This window comes from Drosophila grimshawi, unplaced genomic scaffold (assembly GCF_018153295.1).
Source record: "Drosophila grimshawi isolate 15287-2541.00 unplaced genomic scaffold, ASM1815329v1 contig_311, whole genome shotgun sequence".
In the NCBI taxonomy this organism is placed as follows: Eukaryota; Metazoa; Arthropoda; class Insecta; order Diptera; family Drosophilidae; genus Drosophila; species Drosophila grimshawi.
The window spans coordinates 4,601,632-4,625,171 of record NW_025063098.1 but is presented as its reverse complement, the minus strand read 5'-3'; the positions used below and the strand labels follow the sequence as shown (position 1 = coordinate 4,625,171).

The 23,540-nt window shown below is 37.4% G+C and overlaps 6 protein-coding genes across 7 annotated transcripts; 5 read left to right on the top strand and 1 right to left on the bottom strand.

Moving 5' to 3' along the window:
* Positions 1–4,071: 4,071 nt before the first annotated feature.
* Positions 4,072–5,420, top strand: LOC6564243 (transcription initiation factor TFIID subunit 15). Its single transcript, XM_001990348.3, has one exon. It carries the CDS (start codon positions 4,150–4,152, stop codon positions 5,248–5,250), a length of 1,101 nt encoding a protein of 366 aa, XP_001990384.2. The 5' UTR covers positions 4,072–4,149; the 3' UTR covers positions 5,251–5,420.
* A 3,125-nt stretch (positions 5,421–8,545) lies between these two features.
* LOC6564244 (protein ABHD11) lies at positions 8,546–9,614 on the bottom strand. Its single transcript, XM_001990349.2, has one exon. The coding sequence runs from the start codon at positions 9,554–9,556 to the stop codon at positions 8,579–8,581; it is 978 nt and encodes a 325-aa protein (XP_001990385.1). The 5' UTR covers positions 9,557–9,614; the 3' UTR covers positions 8,546–8,578.
* Positions 9,615–12,333: 2,719 nt separating this feature from the next.
* LOC6564245 (protein Fer3) lies at positions 12,334–13,047 on the top strand. The gene is made up of 2 exons (XM_001990350.2): positions 12,334–12,469; positions 12,546–13,047. Exons 1-2 carry the CDS (start codon positions 12,334–12,336, stop codon positions 13,001–13,003), a joined length of 594 nt encoding a protein of 197 aa, XP_001990386.1. The 3' UTR covers positions 13,004–13,047.
* Positions 13,048–14,292: 1,245 nt separating this feature from the next.
* LOC6564246 lies at positions 14,293–15,935 on the top strand. The gene is made up of 4 exons (XM_001990351.3): positions 14,293–14,476; positions 14,546–15,054; positions 15,120–15,474; positions 15,535–15,935. The coding sequence occupies exons 1-4, from the start codon at positions 14,293–14,295 to the stop codon at positions 15,681–15,683; spliced, it is 1,197 nt and encodes a 398-aa protein (XP_001990387.1). The 3' UTR covers positions 15,684–15,935.
* A 1,907-nt stretch (positions 15,936–17,842) lies between these two features.
* On the top strand, positions 17,843–20,070 carry LOC6564247. Its single transcript, XM_001990352.3, has 4 exons — positions 17,843–18,228; positions 18,292–18,779; positions 18,847–19,213; positions 19,295–20,070. Exons 1-4 carry the CDS (start codon positions 17,997–17,999, stop codon positions 19,504–19,506), a joined length of 1,299 nt encoding a protein of 432 aa, XP_001990388.1. The 5' UTR covers positions 17,843–17,996; the 3' UTR covers positions 19,507–20,070.
* A 605-nt stretch (positions 20,071–20,675) lies between these two features.
* On the top strand, positions 20,676–22,319 carry LOC6564248. 2 transcript variants are annotated; one of them, XM_001990353.2, is made up of 4 exons: positions 20,676–20,754; positions 20,821–21,127; positions 21,180–21,700; positions 21,759–22,319. In XM_001990353.2, the coding sequence occupies exons 1-4, from the start codon at positions 20,725–20,727 to the stop codon at positions 22,281–22,283; spliced, it is 1,383 nt and encodes a 460-aa protein (XP_001990389.2). In that variant the 5' UTR covers positions 20,676–20,724; the 3' UTR covers positions 22,284–22,319. The 2 variants fall into 2 exon arrangements, with proteins under 2 accessions (XP_001990389.2, XP_032593105.1); XM_032737214.2 differs by having other exon boundaries at positions 20,680–20,754; positions 20,806–21,127.
* The last annotated feature ends 1,221 nt before the right edge of the window (positions 22,320–23,540 follow it).

Here is a 23,540-nt window from a genome sequence, read left to right as displayed (position 1 = left end):
CAACTATAAATATTATAAATTTATTATTTTATTTACTTATGAAATATTTTAAAAATATTATTTTATAGATATTTATTATTGCCATTTAACTGTTGATCTTAATCTTTTTTTGTGCTCAATACAAGCTCGCAAAATGCTCGTAAATCTAATCAATTAAGTAAAATAAAAACCGCAAAAATTATCTGCAGACCTCAAACGGCAAACAGTCGTAGAAGAAGAAGCATAAGTAAATTACGCAATCTACTTAAACCCGACCTAAGGTTGCACACTGCGTTCATGGTTACCGGTTCAGGGTTCGGTTCAGTCTTATGAACCGCATTCAGTTTATGGCACCCGCAGTTCGACAAAACTTTTTCATTCAATTCACTTAAGTTTCTGTTTGCATTTTTGTTGCCGCAACATTTTCAACTGGCTGCGAGGTGCTTGGCTTTTTATTTTCTTTCTTTTTGCTTACCTTGTGGCCTCGATTCTTGTGCTACTTTGCTGCAAAACTTTCGTTGCAAAGTAAAACATGAAAACAAGTTCTGGCTCGACTACAGGGTCCCCTAGACCGTTGGTCCTGTTGCCGTTTTGTCGTTGCAGCTAATGGTGTTTATTGCATTTACTCTGTTGACACTTAAATCGGCACCACGAGGACAGAAACGGCATTCTATTCTGTGATACTCTCAACATGCCACGGACTGGAAGCCAACGAAGGCAAACGAAGGCAACAACTGCAACAAAACGCAAATATTCAGCAGCAACCGCAGTTGCACCTACAGAGGAGGCAACTCCAAGTCAACAGCAGTGGCAGTGTGCAAGAAAGTGCTAAGTAAATTCACAACACAAAGTGTACAAGTTGGTCAGAGGTCCTGCGGTTCCACCACTCCCACCCAAAATGCACAATCAGGTAACTCACACTTCCCTCCCTCCGCGCATCAGCTGTCGACAATTACGGGCGAGATTTGGCAGCAGCAAACTTTGATTAAAACACATGACAAACTCATTGCCAGCAGGAACAAAATGTTGAGCCACCGACTCAAGGCTCACCATGCTGGCAGCTCCTGGGGCCATGAATAGACTCAAGTGGTTTGCCACGTAGCTGAGTCTTTGGGTTTTGGGAGGTTGGGGTAAATAAATTCATTAAGCGATTAGCTTCGCTCTGCAGGTGATGCACTATCTCAGAGCTGAGCTTCTTTTTCCCATTTTCATCTCGTTTTTTTTTTGCATGTCCTTTGTGCCATCGTAAATTATTCAGTTGCTCGGATTAAATGGATTTAATGTCAGCTATTATTGCCATTGTTTTCCATCCAACAGCCTTTAACCACCTTAAGCCGGCCAAGACAATGCAGCTGTGCGCAGATTGGCCGACAATAAAATATAAATGGGCAAAATAAAGATACTGCTTAGTTTGACGAAGAAAAAGTTTTAAAAAATATATATAAATAAAGTCCCAGCTCTTGTTCCATATATTTATTATTTGAAAATATCCAAAAACTCTTTAACAGAATTAATGTATTTTTCGAATCCTTATAATCACCAAATTAATGCTAGCATTTTTGCCATCAATTGCATTGCGATTAGTTTGTTTGTCGCATTAGCCCTTTAATGTGCCCATTAACCATTATTCCCAATCAAAGTCCATATGACACTTAGCATATAATCAGATTCGTGCTCTCTGATAACTGCACGTAATTTATCACAATTAAATTTGGATTATAAATTATTAATATTGATTTATGTGGCAATGCGCTTCGCAATTTGTCTGGGGAGAAAGGTATGTGAACTGTCCAACCCTATTCAACGATATATATATATATATATATATATATAGCACTGATTCGTGTCAGGCTGTGGAAAGCTTTGCGCTTTGTTTGCTGCAAATTCATTAGCAAAAGTTGCCGCCAAGCGAGACAAGGATGAAAAGGACGAAGCAACATGAAAATTGCACTTGAAAATGTGGGTTGATGACAGGCTATAAAAAAGATGACTCGAGTTCAAGCCAAATTCCGCCGCGCTGCACTTTTGTCTTTTTTTCCAATTATAGACAAACGTCAAACTTGTGTGCTATGGACAATTTTTGCTGTGTTGATTTTTTATGAGTCGTTGAAGTTGTACCTACGAGACTGTACTTCTCAGTCCTTATCTCCTTTCAACTGAATGTGGACAAGTTGATTCTTAATTTTGCCAATTTCTATGAAAAAAAATATATGTGTCATGAAGCGATTTCATAAGGACACTTTATGATTTAGTTGTGCAATCTCTGATGGCAGGAAAACAGACAGCATGCACTACCCAGGACACGGGACAGACACTTTAACGGCACACAATAAAAGCAATAGCAAACAGCAAACAGCAACCGCCAACTTTGACCTAATGAGCTCCAAGCTTGTCTGCAGACGACGAAATGAAATTGAGACGCCGCTGCGGCGTTTCATTTAATTGTGCAAACTGTGTGGCAGACAGTGAAGTCCTCCTGTTGCCTGGCTCTTAATGAAGCCGCCTGTTGTCGCTGCTAATGTCGATAAGGTCATTCGGGGCGTGGCTCGTAAAGAGGCGACATAAAAGCAGAACACCACTTGGCAATCAACACTCAAAAAAAAAGGGACCTGAATTTATATCTAAAAATCTGTGTGTTTGCTTTGCGAAAAATTAAATCATTTTAAGAAAAATGTTTTCCTATTTTCACAAATTATTTCTAAAACTAAGAAAAACGTACAAGTTCTAAGATTAATTTTTAAAAATTAAGATCGTTTTTTTTCTGTGTATAGGATGGGGAGTAGAAAAAAGACAACGCGTTTTCTGCTTATTAGTGCCGTGTTCGAAAGACGTTATACGTATATATAGAAATATGTCCTTTCTGCTCTAAATACGCCACATATTTTATCAACTCAGGCGCTAAAAGTCGGCCACTCGGGAACTTTGTTCCTTTGGTGACTTTTGTTTAGCTGGCCTCGAACTAATGTCCGTCTATTTTTGGCAAAGCTTTTTCTTTGCTTGTGGGGTTAATGTGGTTGCTCGTTAGTAAAATAATTGCCAACTAATTGGCTCGAGAGGCAGCACTGAGTTGCCAGTCAACTGGATTAGTATCTCCCAGATTGCAACACTTGAATTTGCAAACAACAATAAATGGATTTCTCCGCAGATTTTTGCACATGGCTTAGGTATTTTAGATTATTTAAGACGTATATATAATTTTACTAGTAACAATTTCTTATGAATGAAGTACTATATACAGTAGCAGTGCAGATTATAACTCTTGAATCCATTTCAGTTTATTAAAAAGAGAGATTTAAATACACTATATAAATGTATTTTCGTGTTAAGTATTTTAAACCAACAATTTATGATTTTTTTAGTTTAAGACGCTTGAATATATTATGTTAGTTAATGCTTATAATGCCACGCCAACATTATGTTTTATGCAACTATTTGTATATTTGTAGAAAAAGGTGCAATTTTTGAATAACGCTGAACATCGCTGAGTATTACAATTCTTTTCTCGCCAGCCTTTAAACATTTCTTTATCATAATGAACCCTTATCTTCATGCAACAATTTTACGAGTATTGCATTTGTGGTTCACCTGCTTACTTAAATAAAAAATGATTATATAATTTGCTTTTTTGAGAGCATTAACGGCTCTTTCCTTAACGTTCAACCGTTAAGCACCGTTGCCATAAAAACGTAATCAAACTTTACTGATTAAAATGAAAATGTGCAAAATTATGAATCAATTTCGCACTCAACGTGCGAAAGTGCAAAGTCATCAGCTTATTGCATAAGTAGGGGGTGGTACGCGGGGGGTTTAGATTAATTTAGTTATGGGCTGCTGCAGTTGCACTTTTTCAGTTAAAGCAAATTTTCATAAGATGCTTAATGAAATAGTTGAAAAAACTGTTGAAAGCATCTTTGAAGTTTCTTATGTGGGAATTTATAAATTTTAGGAATATCGGAGAAATACTCAAATGTGTGAAAAACGCACCAGGATAGTGAGATCGATATTTTATATTCGAAAGAACGTAGTTATCCATGACAATTTGAAGAATATGTTTTGTTCAGCTGAGTTTTATAGTATATAGTTTTCATTAGATTTTAATATTTGTTAGGGAACGGTTCGTATTTCGTTGGGTAGGAAAAAATCATTTTACTTTTACAGTTTTTATTAACAATGGATTTTGAGACTGTTGATTCGGTGTGTGAAAATTTATTTTCAGCTCAAAATTTTTTTGCACTGCACGAGCGGCAAGTAAACAAACAAAATTACATTGACATGGTGAGCACGGCGATCGAGGATCTCGACAAGTTCCGCTTGGAGAACGGTGGCGGAGATGCTCGCGGATCGTTGCTGCTGGGCGTCGGCTACTGTGGCAACATGAACGATGGCTCGACTACAGATGCAACGGTAACAGCAGCGGTATCAACAGATGCAACATCAGCAATTGAAACAGGATCAACAGAGCCGTTGACACCCAATGACAATGACGAGGCCACAAATTCATTAGATTTTGACCTTTTGACAATGATGGGCTATTGTGCCCCAACCGATGGCATCGCGCGACTCTGTCAGCCAAGTCCAGCACCACCGACCATACAGATTGCCGATGAAATATATGCACTTCGGTTGGATACAATCTTTGTATTGGGCATGCGTCAGAATTTGACCAAGAATGATATCGTAGTGTTCTTTGGCAAAATTGGCCGCATCAAGATGGATGAGCTGACCATGAAGCCAAAGATATTTGTGTACAAGAATAAGCTGACGGGGCGCTCGAAGGGTCAGGCGACCATTACCTATACGAACGCCTATGCTGCTCAGGCGGCCATACAATATTTAAATGGATCGAAATTTCTGGGCCATGTGCTCAGCGTTGTGCCCGCCTACCTTTCAACACGCCCGGGCAAAAGCGTACGTTTCTGTTACGCCCAGGAAACGGGTATCGAGCAACAGCGTCGTCAGCGCCAGAAGAAATGGAAGCCCGCCTACGACAATTGGGTCTGTGAGCTGTGCAGGAATAGCAACTTTGTGTGGCGCATGACCTGCAATCGTTGCAGGGTCAGCAAGTCGGATGCCGGCGCCATGTCCACAGTTGGTCAGACTCTGTGGCGTCCGCGGAAGCACGATTGGAATTGTTGCTATTGCTTCAATGACAACTTTTGGTATCGTCAAAAATGCAATCGCTGCAATGCACCCAAGACGGATTTGCACTCCATCTCGGAAACAGATAGAGTAACGTGGGAGCTGGCCATTCGGCAGACTTCAGTAGTTTAATTTTTTTATAAATTTTTTTTTTTTTGAATAAGTAACTTGACACTTTTATAGGGCTGGCAGGTTTTGTACTTTCCCATGTCAATGGTAAACAATAAATGAAAAATGAGCTCTCTACATGTAAACTTCTAAAGACATATCAAATTTAATAAAATTTCTAGATGTATAAAGTAGATATTGGGGAGTACATTGCACAAGTTAATTCAGATTGAGATTGAGAATGCAAAATATGTTGCATTAATTTAATCTCATTAAGAAGATTTGCATTTAAAGTTGTATTTAATAATCTGAAAATTAGTTTGGTTGTAATTCGATTATTGTGTATTGCTTCTTTTTATGTCAACATTCAGTTCAATTTAATTCTCGAGCTTAATTAACGAACTGCGACAGTCTGAGTAAGCAGTTTAGTTGAAATTAAAGTATTTGATTTATTCTGTGATATGCGAACGCTTTAGGCAAACACTATTATTGAAAGATGTAGGCGTATGCGTACTGCCTGCGGGCACTGTGTCGCAAAAGCAATTTACCATCAGCATCTGGCGAAAGCCAGAGCAACAAAGGATTTGAATTTAGCAACAGCCGTAGAGAACAACGGGCCAAAAGCAACAACTGCGACAATGCCAACTGGCAATGGCAACTGGCAACTGGCAATGCCAATGCCAACAACATTAACCAACATTTCTCGTTGCTGTCGCTGTTGTTGTTGCTGGGGTTTTGATGTGGCTGATGTGGTTCGTCTTGTTGTTGTTGTCGCTGTTGTTTTTTTTTTTTATTGTAGTTTGGTTGCCATGTGTGTTGGTTGCAGCAGATTTTGATGTTGCGCAGCCTGTGTTAGCTCCTCTTAGTGGGGGTGAATGTGATATACAAAGTCACGGTGTTGAAATACATCCAATAAAATATGTACGTGTCTAAATTTTAATATGTCTGCGTGTCTATTTAGCAATTCCTTCAATCCTCCTCTCTCACTGCCACACTTTCATTTCGATATCTATGTCGAGGCGTCTCTGTTTATTTATCTTGCTACTTATTTATTGTGCGGCATAATGAAATTTCACGTAATCCTCATTAAGACCAAAACATACACAAACAAAGAGACGGCAACCCAAGCGACTCAATGACAAAACTTTGAAGATGCTTTGTTTTTGATGATTGTGCAACAAGAAAATTGCATTTACTCTGTGTTTGTGTTGGGATAGTTGAGTGCACTACTTTTGTTTTCGATTAAAGAAAGTTCTTTGAAATCAAGAAAAGCATAAGTTTAAAACTTTCTTGGCATGCTTCTTAAATCGATAATATAAACATGGGTGAAATATGAATAAGTGAGTAAAACTGTGTCAGCTTAAAACAAGAATTAAGAATTTTTTAATTAAGTGCCAGCATGCCTGAGGCTTATTATTATTATTGAGTTTTAATCTAGAATAATTTAAATTGTGAATTACATTTAATTTACACAGCGTTTAGGTAAAGACATGAGATTAAACTTAAGGTATTCAATGATGTGCTGCATAGTTGAAATGAGCCTGCCGCTGATTGGGGCAACCAAATAAGCAAATATTGCCCCTAATATGTACCTGTTAGCGCTGCTCTCTTCTGCTCCTTTCTACTCTCGAATTTTGTGGCAAGAGGCAGCTCGCAAACCCGGGCGGTCCAAACGGCGCACGTTCAACGCAAATAAATCAAACGAAAGCTTCCAAATTGTATACCATTGTAGCTATATTTTTTCTTTGCTCAACTCACCTCATGCTATCGCATTGTAGTCGTTGCTATTTCATTCCACTCAAGTACTTGAAGCTGATTTTCGTTCTGTATCAAAATTCTAAAATGTATACGAGAAGATATAGAGAGAGAATGTTGCTAAATGTGGGTGGGTGAGGGGGCTCAGGGAGAGTGGGTGGATGGATGACGACTGCTTGTCAGTTCAATTGGCTGCCACGTTGATTTCGCATCGATTTTGACTTTCACTCCATACTCAGCGTCCTTATGCTTAAACCTCCTTGTCAGTTACTTAAATTGCGCAGTCGTTTCATTTCTTTTTTCTTTCTTATTTTTTCAGCGAAAGGGTTGCGGTCTCCAGAAATGTGCTGACAGCGGATTTATTTCGCCGACATTCCGTATACAATATCTTGTCATTTAAATGCACAAATATCTATAGATGTGTGTATGTTGAAGACGCTCAGTGTGTTTATTGAAATACAGCTGTGGCAAGCATCTTAAGTACTCAGCTACAAACTTATTTCAGTCAAAACAATTCTGGCGCAGACAGTTGCAATTACGCACAAATTTATCTACTGTATGAAATTGAACTCAATTCTTGAGCTTACTCTTGTGGCAGACAAAGCTAAATCGAATACTTCACTTCACTTTATTCACAACGTTTGCGCTTATCTTCTTCTAGCTGGGGATCGACATCGATATTGTATATTACGTACACTTTTGAAAGTTATTTTACAGACTGTTATTACAGATCAACATCATGCAACATCAGCAACAGTTGTAGTTATTAGTTGATAGTTGTCAGAACAATTACTGCGCACATAAAACTTAAATTTAAATTTAAATTACATTTTGAAAAGGGATTTGATGTTGTAGTTGCCACTTTTAATGCTCTGCACTGTTTTCCAACATCTGTTTGTCGATAAAGATGAAATGGATGGATGAAAGACATATGCAGATTAAATGTGCAACTGCTGCAAGCTGAGCGCCCAGCGCAAAGAACAAATATACTCATAACTTGTATTGCCTGAAAGATTGTTTCTGGTTTTCCTCAAAATCAAGTCTTGTCAATGCGACTCCTTATTGCATTGAATACTGTTCATTTAAAATATATGTAATTAAAAATTGCAACATTTTAATAGTTATATTCTTGATTTTAATTTTAATGACAAATATTTTTACTGAGAAATACTGACTGCAACAAAATGGTTTACCAATATTGACTATTGATGTAGAAATTATGGTGCATTTTTGAGATGCCAAACCTGGCGGAGCATCATTAAGAGTGTACCAAAAGTACTTAATGCCAGGTGTTGCTCTGTGTGCCTTCAGCATTAGTTCTACATTAATAGTGGCCTACTACTCTCTTAAAGCTAGAGGAATTAAATATTCTCAAAAAATTGCAACCGGCCATTTCTATAAAATGAGAATTATAAGTGCACATTAACTTAAAATTAACTTATTCCCCCTCTCTGCAATTCTCTTAAGCCTTATTTATACAGTATTATATAAAGATATTTTAATATTATATTTAACTCTGTCCCCCTCTCTCTCTCTCTTTCTAAAATCCAATATGGTTTTTGTTTTATAAGCAGCAACCAATTCACTCACTAATTTATTAGTCTAAACAATGCGTGCAACTTCTGGTGAAATTCACAACTAGTTGAACAAGCTGCTGTGGCTGATCCAAGTGAACTTGATGCCCCGCATCCAAATGCTCAACTTGCAAATTGGGAAAATAGGTGCGCATAATCTCAACATTCGCTGGAGTCACACACTTGACTTTATTGCCCGCAATGAGCAGTGTTTCACCATGATAGGGCTCCAGGTGAGAGAGAGTCTGCTCATAGTTGACCATAGACTCCTCCCAGCTATCAATAATGGCCTGGGCATTGACGTTCCAGTCGAATGTGCCGCTCTCCAGCTTCTTCAGATTCTGAATGATCCGCAGCAGATAAAGATCGTTTTTCACAAGTTTACTGAATGCAGGTATTATGGATCTCTGGGCCTCGTCGAGGGTTAAGTGCTTGGGTATTTTCGGAGCTACGCTGAGCATGAGCCTGAGCAACTCCAATGTCCCAAGCACAATTTGGGGCAGCGGTCCCGGCGTTATGTCCACAACCACCAGACGCTCCACAAGCTCCGGCCTGGTCAACGCCAGCGTCATCAACGCTCGCCCGCCCATATTGTGTCCCAGACCAACGACGCGTCCCAGTTTGTGATCCGATATAAAAGCCTCCACATCGGCAGCTATGCTCTCTGGCGTATGCCGCGACCTATGCGGACTGTCGCCGTGATTGCGTGCATCCACGGCGATCACCCATCGTGATCCCAACTTCGCCAAATGTCGGGCAGTGCGACGCCAAATGGAACGGTTCATATTCAAGCCATGCAACAGCAATATGGGTGGCGATTTCAATTGACTGTGCGGCATCTGATACACCGTATAATCCATTTTCACTGGCTCCTCGCTGTTGCTGCTCCTGCTGCTGCTGCTGCTGCTGCTCCTGCTATTGCTGCTGGTGAGCCTGGAATATGTCCTTAGGAGCAGATTTACCCGCACAACATAGTGCAGTGATTTCTCCCCTACAGTCATTCCACCAGCTCATTGATCAGCCAAACGTAATACCGGTTCCATTGAGGAATTGATTTAAAGCTTGTGTTTAGGTTGCAAGGTTTACTACAAGTATTTCCCATCTTCTTTTTTTGAAACTTACTACAAAGCCAACTTGTCGGTCAACAACTGTAGATTTGAGTACTGGGCGAAGTGTTCTGCTATTGACGATTAAGTTCCCTTTAATTAAATATAGTTTTATCAGCAAATATATCTTGTGGCTTAATGGAACATGTAATGACAAATTTGCAATTCATTTTGGTCTCTGAGATCGGTGTATTCATGCAGACCAGTATGACTAGATCAACTCGAATTTTGATACTGATCAATAAGATATATATAGTTGATGGGGGCAATAATCCTTCCATCTGCCTGTTGCAGAAATAATCGTTTCACACATTTTCGATTTAGTACTTATAAACTGCATATAAAATAACAACTGGCTTAAGCAGAATTACAAGATTATAAAATATGAACTATACATTTTGTTATTTTCTGTTGGATGCTAACTAATGAATCTATGACTAACTCAATCCCACTTAAATAACATCAACTTACATGTGCCTACGGCTTAAAAATCCAAAGCAGAAATTACAGCATTTTTTACATGCTCGTTTTGCATTGCTCCACGAGGGCAATAAAAAATAAACAATGCGTAATGCGATAATCCTCTTTAGGTAAGTACGAAACAAGAATAACGCCTCAAAAATGTAGCATATGGCAGAGCTAATCCGTTAGACTGTTTTCTTTACGCATACAAATCCCCAAATGACATCATAAATAAAATGCATTTGTGTGGAAAATTAGATAGAAGCAAATGGCGCTGCAACAAAGCGCACACAAATACAGAAAATCTACTTCTTCTCCATCTTTTTTTTTCTTGATAAAGAATACACGAATAAGCGTATAATATACATTATATGCTATATACATATACATATATAAATATGTTGGGATGTAAGAACATAAATCTTACACAGTGCGCTGCTGCAGACACAAACAAATCGTCTTGAGAATTTTCTTATTTTCACTTGAACTTTGCATTCGCTGGAAATTTGCGAGAATTATTGGGAACTTGTGCATGGTTTGTTCTAGAAAGGTGTCAAGTGCATTATTTATGAATATTATATATATATGTATATTTATATAAGAGCGAAAGAAAAACTTGTTATGCTTTTAATAGATTAACATCAACGAAGGGAAATATAAATTGAGTTAGTTTAACAACCCCCCGTTGGCATTAGATTTCAAAGTGAAATTGCAGTCTGACAAGGGGAACGGTGGAGTTTGGGGAATTGTAGCTAAAGCAATTCATATCCAATTTCAAATTATTGACAGAATAAATGGCCTTTGAATCATTTTCGTCAAGCGGTCATCTCATCAAGCAAAAACAAATTGCCCTATTGATCTCAAAAAGTTAAATCACAAACGACATTAAAAGTCAAAGGAACATTTTTCAATAAAATTCCCTTTCATTGTCAATCAAATATTTATGAATCCCTTAATGCATTTTTAAGTTACCAGTTGAGCCTGAATCTTGTGGCAACTGTAACTATCCAAAACAACATTTACAAATGTATAGCTATTTCTGCTATAAGTAATTAGTCACATCAATTATCATATTTTCTCTTATACTTAGAAGAGCGTAATTGCCGGCAATTTTATCCGCGCCAGCGCTCTATATTTTTCCTCTCCGTGAGAGAATTGCAGACATGATTCAAATATTAGATGAGAGCGTGATTCATGGCAGAGTTTTATAAACAATAACAGAGCATGCAACAGTTAGATGGACAAAACACTAGGGGTATTCATTGTGTTGAAAAACCCATAACCCAAATTAAAAAAAATATATTACATTTTACTCTTGCCTAAAAAAATATTAACTGCCTAACAATTATTTGATATTTTATAAGCAAAAGTACATTTGAAGCAAATATGAAATCTGATCATAAATATTGAATAAAGTAATTTTGTGAAGTGGCCTATTTATACAGATATTTTTGGAAGGATATATTATTCAGACATATATATATTTCAAATTATAATTATGAATGAGAAGCTTTTTCGAATGAAATACCGGTTGCTGCTTTGAACTAACAGAATACTGGCGCCATCTATGAGTCGTCAAAAAATTTAGTAAATACACCAACCATCTACCGAATAAAGGTAGAACTTAAGAGCCAGGGATGCATGGGCAAAATAGTTATAGCTAGAAGTATAATGATTATAAGCTTGCGTAAATAACGTAACTCGATCAGATCTTAAGACATAAATTTACTTCGCAATAAGTTAGACGAATGGTATATTTTTATATATTTATAACACAAATATAATATAAATAGATTCAACCATAAATTATATTCATTTCCATCTTCAACTTTTGCTTATAGTCACGTCAGAATTTTCCAAGACTTTTCATTAAGTTCTAAATTGCTCTAGTTATACGCTTCGACGTAGTAAAGATAAAACGAAAGCCTTGGCATTTCTCCCAACCCCCAATAGCTGCTAGCCAATCAGAACGTCTGAAACTGTTGCCAATCCAAAATGGCCGCCTCAACTGCGTGTGGCAGATGCTGCACATCGAAGGGGTGGCAAAAAAAAAAATCCAATAAGCCAAACGAGGTTAGCTCATTGCAAGGCAGACGGTACAATCAGAATTTATTCCAATTCGGGCTTCCAAACAGAACAGAACAGAAACCAGAAAATACAGAAACCGATCGAAAATCGTAAACGAATAAGACAATATATACTAAAGCCAAATGCAGCATCCGAGCGAGCAACCCACCTATATGTCAGAGGTGCCATTTCAGCCACTGTGGGGCCAGGAGGCACCGCCACCGCCACCCATAGTGCCGTATCAGGAGCTGATAGCCGGATTTCCCTGTAGCGATTTATGTTAGTTTTTCATAGTTTAAATATTATATTCCAGCGAATATCTGCTCATCATTTATAATTTAATTTATTTTAACAGCTCTCTGGCAACGCTCGCAGGTGGCACCGCTGGTCAACCAACGACCGTCCGCCAACGGACGCAGCTCCTCCTCCTCCAACTCGAAGAAGACCCGACGCCGCATCGCCTCCATGGCCCAGAGAAGGGCTGCGAATATACGGGAACGCCGTCGCATGTTCAATCTGAACGAGGCCTTCGATAAGCTGCGACGCAAGGTGCCCACCTTTGCGTATGAGAAGCGACTCTCCCGGATCGAGACACTTCGTCTGGCCATCACCTACATTGGCTTCATGGCGGAGCTGTTGAGCGGCACACCCTCGAACAGCCACAAGCCCCGTTCCGATATGTACGGGGGCATGAACGGGCACCATCATCCGTCGGCGGTGGCCACTGGACCCCCAATGCATCCACATCCGCATCTGCATCCGGTTGCCTATCAGCGTGACTTTGCCTCGCCCTACAATCACAGCCTGACCTAGAGAGGTCGATCAGTGAGCTGGAGAAGGACGACAAACCATATTGTTTCCTGTTTCTGTTGCCCTTATCATGTGTTTAAGCTTAATTATTAACAATATAAATGTGATAGATGTGTAAACTGTGGTGTGTGTGTGTGTCTAGTGTCGGGTTGTTTGATGGATATCAAATGACACAAATTAATATAATAGGGTGTTGTAGAATATATCAACATTTGATTTCTTAAAGCTTATAGATATATCTGCAAAGGCTTCAAAGTTCGTTCGTGTAAAGAAAGTGCCGCAAAAAATAAGAAAAACTGCCGATACGAGATATAGCTTACTTTGAGTGGATAACTGCCGATTTCATTCAATAAAATCAATATGTAAATTACAAATTCCTTTTTAAATAAACAGCCAAACAATAGATTAAATACCTTCGGCAAATTTGATATGGAAATCTCGCTAAAATAGTAATATAATCTGTATCTTATTAGTGTTTAAATTATACCTATTATGCCACTGCTTACTAAATTATTGATCTTCAATTCTGATATAGATAAGATAATACGTTATCAAGCATTTTAATTGTGTAGTATAACTAACTAGTAAGTAAAGTAGACTCTCGAAAACTTCTTCGTAGTCGCTAGTACAATCAATAAGGTGTGTTTTATTTGATCGTATAAGCATAAATAATGAGGTCGGGAATTTTTTCAACTTTGCAAACAGTACACACCTCATTTTGCAATATCTCAGTGCTAAACAACTATTCAATGCACTCAGAAAAAACTCGTCATTCTTTTGGCGCTCAGTGTTCTTCACCTTAGTATTTAGATTATCAATTTCTATAAGATATTGTGTCTTTCTTAAAACCAAGGCTTAAATTTCTACCTTCCTGAGTGGATATTTCTAATAATAAACAAAAATATATGTCTAATTTTCAGGGTATAATATTCTATATGTACGTCGATGACAGCTAATTTCAGGTTTGCATTTCTACCCTTTCCAAATGCAGTTCCTAATAGAAGACAACATTTCTAAAAAAAAAAAAAAAATAAAGAAAAAACACCATATTTTTAGGATTGCCGACTTAAAGTTTCCAATCTTCAGAACACTTTTATCTTAGGGCGATTTTCATTGATGGGCAATTTTCATTGTAGGGCAACTTTCTTTGTATGGCGATTTTCTAAATCTTAAGTCGTTTTTTTCTCGAGTGTATTCTTATCTGGTATCAGTTGAATAGTTGATAAGACTAGCATTGATTAATCGGTAGTTGTTCAACCTTCTGCCAGTATTCAATTGAAAGTGAAACGAAAATGTCGAGGCCCGAGCTTCTAACACAGATCTCGACCGATTATGGCACAGCGCCTGCCTGGCTGGATGAGAAAGTGCTGCTGTGCCTGCTAAAACAGGAGTTTCCTTCATTTCAAAGTATTGAGAACACTCGCATCAGAACGGAGCCGAACTCTCTTCGAGTGCAGATCCAAGCCAAATTAGCGGGTAAACTTTATCTTTCATCTTTTTCGATAAGCGAAAACATAAAACACTAACGGTAACATAATCAAACAGAGAACGCTTCCCGCACAATCAACTTTGTGGTGAAGTCACAGGAATTGAGCAAAGTTACGCGCCTGAGGTTTCCCCAAGCCAGCTTGGGGAACTTTCAGATGGAGCAGCACATGTATAAAGTGGTGATTCCAGCACTAGAAACACTCTACAAGGATGCGAATAGAAGTATATCGTTTAGTCCGACCAGCTACAAGCCCAAAACGTTACCAACCCCAAAGGAGTCCAGTTGTCTTTATCTGGAAGATCTTCAAGCCAAGGGTTTTCGAGTTGTCAATCAGTTAAAGGGCCTAGACCAAGTTTCGATGGAGGTGATGCTTTCCAAATTGGCTGCTTATCATGCGGCTACAGCACGTTATCTGCAACTAAATCCGCATCAGCTAAAGGAGCTATCAAAGTTGGAATCCAATAAGGAACCAGCACAAGATATACAAAATCTTAAAATCTGGCTACAACGCAAATTTCACGAGAGCTTGCGGGCAAATGATTTAAGGGAATATGAGGATAAGGTGGTAAGTGGTAAGGATACTAGCGGTATTCATTGCACATGTGTACATCAAATTGTGTTTATTCACAGAAATCCTTTCAACGACATATAGCTGAAGATATAGATTCGCCAGATCTGAAGAAATCATTTAATGTCATATTGACTGGCGCTTGTTGGTCCAATAATTTACTTGGACAATTTGATGCCTTTGGTCAGCTTAAAGATGTGGCTTTCTATCAATTCGGTAGTGTTACTTATGGACCTGTTGTACAGGATCTGCTGCAGCTCCTTTTGACCGCCCCTGCACAGAAAACTGAACAATTTGATGCATGCTTGCGATATTACCGAGATGAACTAGCGGCAAATCTGAAACTGCTAAAGTTCGAAGGAAAATTGCCGACATTAACAGACATTCAGCTGGATTTACTAGATTATGGACATTGCGGTGAGCTTTAGACTTGACTATAGTTATTACGTATTTGTAATAATATTTGATCTTATTCAGCCTTTGAGGTCATAACGGAAATCCTACCGATTGTGTTGACCGACTTTGGCTGTGAGGATATCGACGAAATGTTTAAGCTTTCAAAATATTCGGAAGAAATTAAAATCCTACTGCCCTGGCTGGAGAATCGCGGCTACTTTGAGGCGTAATGACAAGAATTAACTTAATGATAATGTACAATGTCGTCTTTTAAAAACATTCCAAATATTACCAACAACCACCTGACAATCCAGTAAAATTGTTCCGGACTCTCTACCACCTTACAGCATTATTATGGCTAGATTTACGTGCGAAAATGTGCAGCTGCTGCAGCACATGTTGATGCCACAATGAAGTCACATTAGATACTAGAACACAGAGGAACCCAGAAAAAAAAACCAAAACCAAAAACGATTATACAAAATTTGACAACGTAAACAAAGCGTAAAATTATTATTAATAAACTAATGTGATAGGGCAGCAATACAATGACAATTGCTGCAACATCCCTCGAAGCGAAAAACAAGTGTAACACTTGAAGGGCCCGATTGCACAGAGTTTGGATACCCTATCACCTATAGACATAGCAAACGGTATGGTATGATAATCGATAAGATCGAATCTTTAAAGAAATCAATTATGTCTGATTAACCCCATCAACAATAAAAATATAAACTTGGATTAAATAAGAGAATTTTCGTTTGCATTTCGGTTTGGTCCAACAAATACTGTATATTCTAAACAAACTATATAATATTGATCATAGATATAGATCATGAGATTTTGTATGCTTTTATTTGGACATATTACAACAGCAGCTTTTTTAAATCAGATCTATTTTATTCAGTTTACATAGAAGATTTAATGTTAAAGGGTATCTTTAAGTCAGTGACAGTATTCACATTATTATTGTTTTTTTCTTTCACTCAGCCTAAATACCGAGGAATTTTTGCGTTCAACGCCCATTTTCAACAGATTAGAGCCCCCTTTTTTTGCTACAGCAAATTAATTTTGAGCGCATAAATAGAGAAGAGGGGAGAATTCGTAGCCCTAACAAGACCCACCTGAGGGTTGCTCGTCAGGATCTGTAACATTGTGCGACCCTTTTGGCGATGTGGTTGCTGCTCTTGTTTTGCTATAGATGTATTTAGTTCGGTAGCTGGCAATATGTTTTGATGAATTTGTGACACTTCATGCCGCATTAGGTTGCTCATCTGTATGCTACCCCCCTGCTCTATAAGGGTTGGCTTAACGCGCTTGACTTTGACTTATGAAGTGCCCTCACGTGTCTGCGATTAGCGGCTTATGTCAAAGTCAAATCTATCTGTTGTAGTCTTTAGTAGTTGCACTCTAAAATAAACACTTGATCACCTGCTGTGTGGGAAAGTCGACTTACATTTTCAATCTTGAAATTTCGCAATATTTAAGATTATGAGTCAGTCAGTTTGTCAATGCCACGTGCAGCTAATTAAATGCTACCCATAGTAAATCAGCGTACGAAATTAACAAGTCTATGAACAATCCCTAACTGAGATTTACGTAATTCTTTTGCACTATCCGCACATCCCCTAGATTCTATTGTCCGCATGTCAAATCGCTGTGACAAATTAATTGAGTTTTGTTACAATTTTCGGCATATTTTTCCCAAAAAAAAAATCTATATATATATATGTATATATCGACACTTCTCTCAGCCTGTTAGATTGAAATCCAATATATATTTGACGGCATGATAGATGATTAAGTCAAACCTAACAGATGTTTAGAAATTATTAATATCTTGTGATATCAATTCAAAGTTAACTAAATATAATGTTATTAGAAGAAAAAAACAATTGAATCTTATTTTAAAGAATTATATGAAGGACCGAAAATAATTTGAATATTTATATAAGACTACACTGCTTTAAGCTATTATTTTAATTTGATGACGCCAAATAAGTATGTGAAATGCTTAATCAATTCAATTGAGAGCTTTGTCTGATACCAAACTAAACTGAAAAAGGTGTGCACGAAATAAGAGAACCACTTGATAAGCAAGCACATATAATAATAATAAAATATTACCTTCACACCCTGCACACAATATGTAACAGAGTATATTCATTATTGTTATCAGATCATGAAGTAAAAATCAGTGAATAAGTGAAAGTGAATAGACTGTCGTAATAAAAAAAATGGATTAAGTTTTGTATATAAAAATTGGTAGGGGCAGCAACTGAGTACATTTATGAATGAAACAAATTATCAGCACATTAATTTTATTCAACTCTCGTTCAACGCGTTACAAAGTCGAACTCACTCGACAGCTTTACGCGTTTGACAATATGGCGTAATTGTGTGAAAGCTTTTAGCGTGAAAGCTCTGTTGTTTATAAACAAACAGCGCGCGGCGTATCACTGTATTGTAATAGTATAGACCAAATTGAGAGATCCAGCAATAGCTCGCTCACAGTATAAACGCAATTCTTAAGTATAAACGTCATGGTGAAGGTCAGTGAAAATGCAGAGAAGCTGGAGCTGCCAGAGCTGCCAGAGAAGCTGGAGGTGCCAGAGTTGCCCGACTGGTTAGATGAGAGTATGTTTGTGGAGTTCTTGCAAAGCGACTTCAAAGACTACAAAGCCATAAGAAACTTTAAGGTGGAGCCAACGGGTGGCAAGGGCGAAAACTTTACGTCTTTGGTGGTGCGCGTAAAAATTGTTGTCGAGCTAAATGGTAAAATATGCAAGAGATTTATAAATTAAATAAACTAATAACTCAATTATTTCAACTCCGAAGATGGCAGCGAGGGAGAAACCTCATATATTGTCAAACTGTTGCCGCTAACATTGAGCACACGCGATATGATTGCAAGCTGGAAGGTGTTCGATAAGGAAAAGCTCACTTATGGCAGCTATGTGCCACAATTTGAACAAATGTTTAGGGACAAAAGCAAAGAGATTACATTCGGGCCTAAATACTATGAGCCAACACATGCGGCGAGCGAGGAACTAATCATCTTGGAAGATCTGGGCAATCGGAGCTTTAAGAATGTCAATCGACAGTTGGGCTTGGATGTGGTACACACCAAAGCTGTGTTAGATAAGTTGGCACAGTTTCATGCCGCATCCGCAGTGCACTATGAGTTAAATGGACCATATCCGGAACTCTATGATCGCAATCTATGTAGTCCAGAGGATAAATTTCAGGACTTTCGCGATGGGCAAGCCAAATCTCTTATCAAGGCTCTGCCGCTCTATGATGCTGCATATTTGGAGAGCACGTTGGTTAGTGAACAAAATATTCATTACCTCAACAAATATAGATATATATATTTATTAAATTATTTTCCAGAAAACTTACACCTCCATCGCACCGGATATGTTTCAGGCTTATGCGCCCAAGTTTGAGGGCGAGTTTCGTTGTTTGAACCATGGCGACTTTTATTGCAATAATATTATGTTTCAATATGATGAGCATGGAGACATCAAGGACACCTACTTTATAGATCTGCAAATGAGTCGATTTTGCTCGCCGGCACAGGATTTGATCTACATACTTCTATCCTCTGTGGCGTTTGAGTTAAAATTCACAAAATTTGATTACTTTGTGTTCTACTATCACAGCAAGCTAGTTGAGTATCTGAAATTATTGGATTATAACCAGCCACTGCCTACATTGAGTGGCCTTCACATGGCGATCCTTAATCATGGCGATTGGGGTAGGTTTTGCAATATATACATATATATATATATTATTACCTATTAATTATACTTATCATAAAAAATATTTAATACTTTAGTTTATCCTGTGATATCGCTACTACTGCCACTGGTATTAATCGATCCCAGCGAGAAGACCAATATGGACACCATGATGGATCAAGAAAATGAAGGTGATCAGCTTAGGAACACCATGTTTGGACACAAGCGGGTTGTTCAGCACTTTAAGCAGCTGCTACCCTGGGCTCACAATCGTGGGTTATTTGTGTATACGCCAAAGATGAATAACTAAAACTGAACTAATAATAATAAAATAGAAAAATACTTTGAATACCAAACAACATCTGTATTTACCAGGTAAGAATTTGCTACTACTTTAGAAACGCAGAAGCTCGAAGTCGTTAAAAAGGAAAGGCCTGTAAAATCTTGGAATTTCTAATAAAAAACTGATTATTTATTGTCGTCGTGCGCTTGGGAAAAAATCAAAGCGCAGTCATTGTGAATTCGCATAGAGTGTGCCAAGCTATTCTTGCTACGTTCTTATCGATGGCTCGTGGCAACTGCCTACCAGCATGGGAAGTTTATAAGAATGTTAAAATCATTGTATGCCTCATAAGTGTGCACTTTTTTTGTGATAACAATTTACGTAATTCAGGTCGATAACAAATAATCTCTAATGAATAGATTCATAAAGTGGATTTGACTTAGATAATCAGAAAAATACAAATTGGTCACACGCTAACAATTCTGACAGTCATTTTAGCTGTGTTCAGGTTTGACCACACTCATTTACTGGAAGGTACGAAATATAAACGAAGTCCTTAAAAATCGTGTAAGATTTGGAAGTTAACAGTAACATTACTATTGTTTGATAAATGAGTGGAGTTTGAACTTGTATTTCAACAATTTTGATTGAAACGCTTACTTAATAACACAAATCATATGCTAATTTTTATCAGCTATTTCTTCATATAAAACAAACACTAAAGAAATACATATTTAAAAAATATCATTAATGTTTGCAATTACATATTGTTGACAAAATTAAACTTTTGCTGATAGGATTAAAAAGATTTCAGTGCGTTAAATTTGTGGAGGCCCAAAACATTACCAATACTGATATTAATAAAAGCTATACCAGTATTATTTTTTGGTATAAATATTTTGGTATAATATATTGAGACAGAACTCGGAATAAAGTCAGAAGTGGCAAGGATGAAAAGGATCCTAAATATCCGCAGCTGTCGATAATCGTGTCACAAATAAATGAAATACTCTGCGCATATAAGTGAAAAATATGGAATATTGACTACAAAGTTAAGAGTTGAATTTACTCTTAACTCTTATTCCTAAGAAGCATTCTGAATATTTGTCTTATTCTTACTAGGTCATAAGAGAAATTATTTTATATGATTAGTAGGCAACAACATGGAAAAATAAATAATACAAAAAAATCAACGAAATAAATTTTAGATAAGAGAAAAATGAAGAATTCAAACAGCTAAGACGAATGCGACTACGATTTAGTGATAGTATGGATGTAAGTACTGTAGACATAACAAATGGGTAAAGTATGAAAGAATCAATTTAGATATTCAATTCAAAGTCCGGCATGGGTCAGAACAGCTCCAAACAGAAGAAAGTTGCTAAAAGCAGGTCAACTTCAACGACCCTTTCACTAGAAACCATTCCAAATGATAAGGAAGAAACGCTAATACCAACAGGCAGCACAATGCATCCTGACCGGAAGTTAGTGCCAGAATGGATTCACAAGACACAGTTCCTAGAAATTCTCAATGATAATGTGCCAGAGTTCCAAAGAATCGAGAATTTCTGCATACAGCCAGCTCTGAGTTCTGGCGAAAACTACTCCTCGTTAATCCTCCGCATAAGCATCGATGTGAAGCTAACTGGTTAGTGCGATCTACATTTCAAATTTTGTCTTAAGTCCTTCTCCCCCTCAAGATAAAACCATAAAGCCCATGTCCTTTATGATGAAGGTACCACACGAGTCGGCCAAAATGCAACAGATGCTAAAAACAGTAAACTTCTTCACTGTTGAGAATGCTACTTACGAGGAACTTATATCGAAATTCGAGGAGCTCTATAAATCGAAAGGCATTAATATCGACTTTGCTCCACGCGCCTACAAATTCAAGGAGAGCCTGAAAACGGAACCGAAACTGGCCAATACGGTGCTCATGTATGATCTGGGTCAGGATGGTTATCGAAATTTGAATCGTCTCGAATGCCTCAATGTCGACCAAACCAAATTTGTGTTGCGTAAATTGGCGCAGTATCATGCAGCGGGGGCGCACTGCAGAATTATAAATGGACCATATCCGGAACTCTTTACGCAACCCATGTTTGGCCCCAATAAGGAAAGAGCTATATCTATACTAGAGGGTATAATGGGGCCGTTTAAGAAAATGTTTCTGGAACATCTCTATGGCTACAAAGATGGCGCTAAGTACTATGAAAAATTTGTGAGCAATATTTATCATAGAAATTTTAACTACATATTTACTAAAGTCATATTTTAAGGCAACACTTTTCTCTAAAATGAGCCGACATTTTCTTAGCTTGAGCCAATTCGACGCCACTGAATTTAATGTGATCAATCATGGGGATTGTTGGATCAACAATTTACTGTTCAAATATGACCCGAATGGAGAACTAATTGATATGATCTTTGTTGACTTTCAGTTGCCCAAATATGGCCATCCATCTGCAGATCTTCTCAACTTTATCATGACATCTGTCCACATAGATCACAAGTTAAAGCAATTCGACTACTTCATCAAGTATTATCACGATCAGCTGATTGAACATTTACAATTATTGGAGTATACGAACCGTTTGCCCACCCTCTCGGAACTGCATATGCTGCTATATAAATATGGTATCTGGGCAATCACAGCGTCCGTCATGGTGCTACCCATTGTGCTGTTAGATGAGAAAGAAAACTCCCTGGAATACAAAAGCCAATTGTACACAAATGAACGCTATAAAGCTCATATAGAACAAATACTGCCCTGGCTGGACAATCGTGGTCTCTTAGATGCGTAGCTAAATATACATTCCATTCGATATGTCAAACTTTAATCGATTCTCCTTTGATTTGAAATGCTTAGATTAAGAGACGAGGAAATAACTGCTGAATAATACTTAATATGTGGTACTTTTAACCCACTTAGCAAGCATGACGAGTGTATTCATTCATATTCATATGAATTCATATAATTTGGGATGCTTCAGAATCATTCAAGCAATTAATTATTTATTTAAATTTTATTTTTTTTTTTTAATTTCTTTTATTTATTTAAAATTTTCAAATCAAATCAATTCTGAAACACAATTTACCTAAACTTGTATTGTATTCGGTCATAGACCTTTTAGATGTATTTACATCAAATTGCGCGCTTATTTCCAATTTACAATTATTGCCCGCCATGGTTTCAGCTATCTAATATCAGCAACAAAACTGATTATATTCAGATTAGACAAGCAAGCTGGCTATAAAATATGTATATATTTCATATACATATGTATATTATGTACATAGTCATTGCGATTGTACTTAGAATAGTTCTGGTATTTGTGGAGCTCTCATTAATATAAAATACAAGCAATTTGATATTAAGCAATCGCATTATTAAACCATGAATATGTTTTGCAAATGGAAAAGTTTTGGGTATTAATGAATGTTCAAATGACCTAACTATATTCCTAAAATTCTAATCAATAAATTCAGATCTTAAAAAATTACATCTGTTTTAGTTGTATTACGTATACACAATTAGGCAACAGTTAAGTCATTTTTAAAGCTAACATTTTTAATTTCTACACTCAAAAGCTCTAGAATTGGGCAATTAAAACACAAATAGTTATTTTGAATTTTTTTCTGTTTTGTTTCAGCTTGTATATATATTTATTTGTGTATGCCTGCGCGTAGGGTATCTTCCAGTCCTCAACAGAGTTGGTTAAATTATTTCATCATTTGACAATAAATTTGCGTAAAACTTGAATGCGCCACAATGTAATTACATAGGCGTACACAGAGAGAGATGGGGGATATAACTAATCACGCTTCACTGTATTTTTAGAAACATGTGATTGGTCGCCGAAACAAAGTCAGACGAAACTTCAAATGAGCTTTCCAAAAAAAAAAGGGAAATTTGTTAGTATATGTTTATATCGAATGAAACGCAGTTGTGAAAAATTGGCGGCACGACCTTGAATGCTATAATAATCTAGCTTTTAGTATTCGTCAGCAAGTTTTGTATTCACGAACCATATCAGTTGATAATTTTGTATACTGTTCTA

Bases quoted from the DNA above. Each gene is read 5' to 3' on its own strand.
- LOC6564243 (XM_001990348.3), top strand. From the start codon at position 4,150: ATGGATTTTGAGACTGTTGATTCGGTGTGTGAAAATTTATTTTCAGCT.
- LOC6564244 (XM_001990349.2), bottom strand. From the start codon at position 9,556: ATGACTGTAGGGGAGAAATCACTGCACTATGTTGTGCGGGTAAATCTG.
- LOC6564245 (XM_001990350.2), top strand. From the start codon at position 12,334: ATGCAGCATCCGAGCGAGCAACCCACCTATATGTCAGAGGTGCCATTT. The intron at 12,470-12,545 runs GTTAGTTTTTCA...TTATTTTAACAG, and splicing joins ATTTCCCTGTAGCGATTTAT to CTCTCTGGCAACGCTCGCAG.
- LOC6564246 (XM_001990351.3), top strand. From the start codon at position 14,293: ATGTCGAGGCCCGAGCTTCTAACACAGATCTCGACCGATTATGGCACA. The intron at 14,477-14,545 runs GTAAACTTTATC...ATAATCAAACAG, and splicing joins GATCCAAGCCAAATTAGCGG to AGAACGCTTCCCGCACAATC. The intron at 15,055-15,119 runs GTAAGTGGTAAG...GTTTATTCACAG, and splicing joins GGGAATATGAGGATAAGGTG to AAATCCTTTCAACGACATAT.
- LOC6564247 (XM_001990352.3), top strand. From the start codon at position 17,997: ATGGTGAAGGTCAGTGAAAATGCAGAGAAGCTGGAGCTGCCAGAGCTG. The intron at 18,229-18,291 runs GTAAAATATGCA...TCAACTCCGAAG, and splicing joins AATTGTTGTCGAGCTAAATG to ATGGCAGCGAGGGAGAAACC. The intron at 19,214-19,294 runs GTAGGTTTTGCA...TTAATACTTTAG, and splicing joins CCTTAATCATGGCGATTGGG to TTTATCCTGTGATATCGCTA.
- LOC6564248 (XM_032737214.2), top strand. From the start codon at position 20,725: ATGCGACTACGATTTAGTGATAGTATGGAT. The intron at 20,755-20,805 runs GTAAGTACTGTA...GAATCAATTTAG, and splicing joins GATTTAGTGATAGTATGGAT to ATATTCAATTCAAAGTCCGG. The intron at 21,701-21,758 runs GTGAGCAATATT...TCATATTTTAAG, and splicing joins CTAAGTACTATGAAAAATTT to GCAACACTTTTCTCTAAAAT.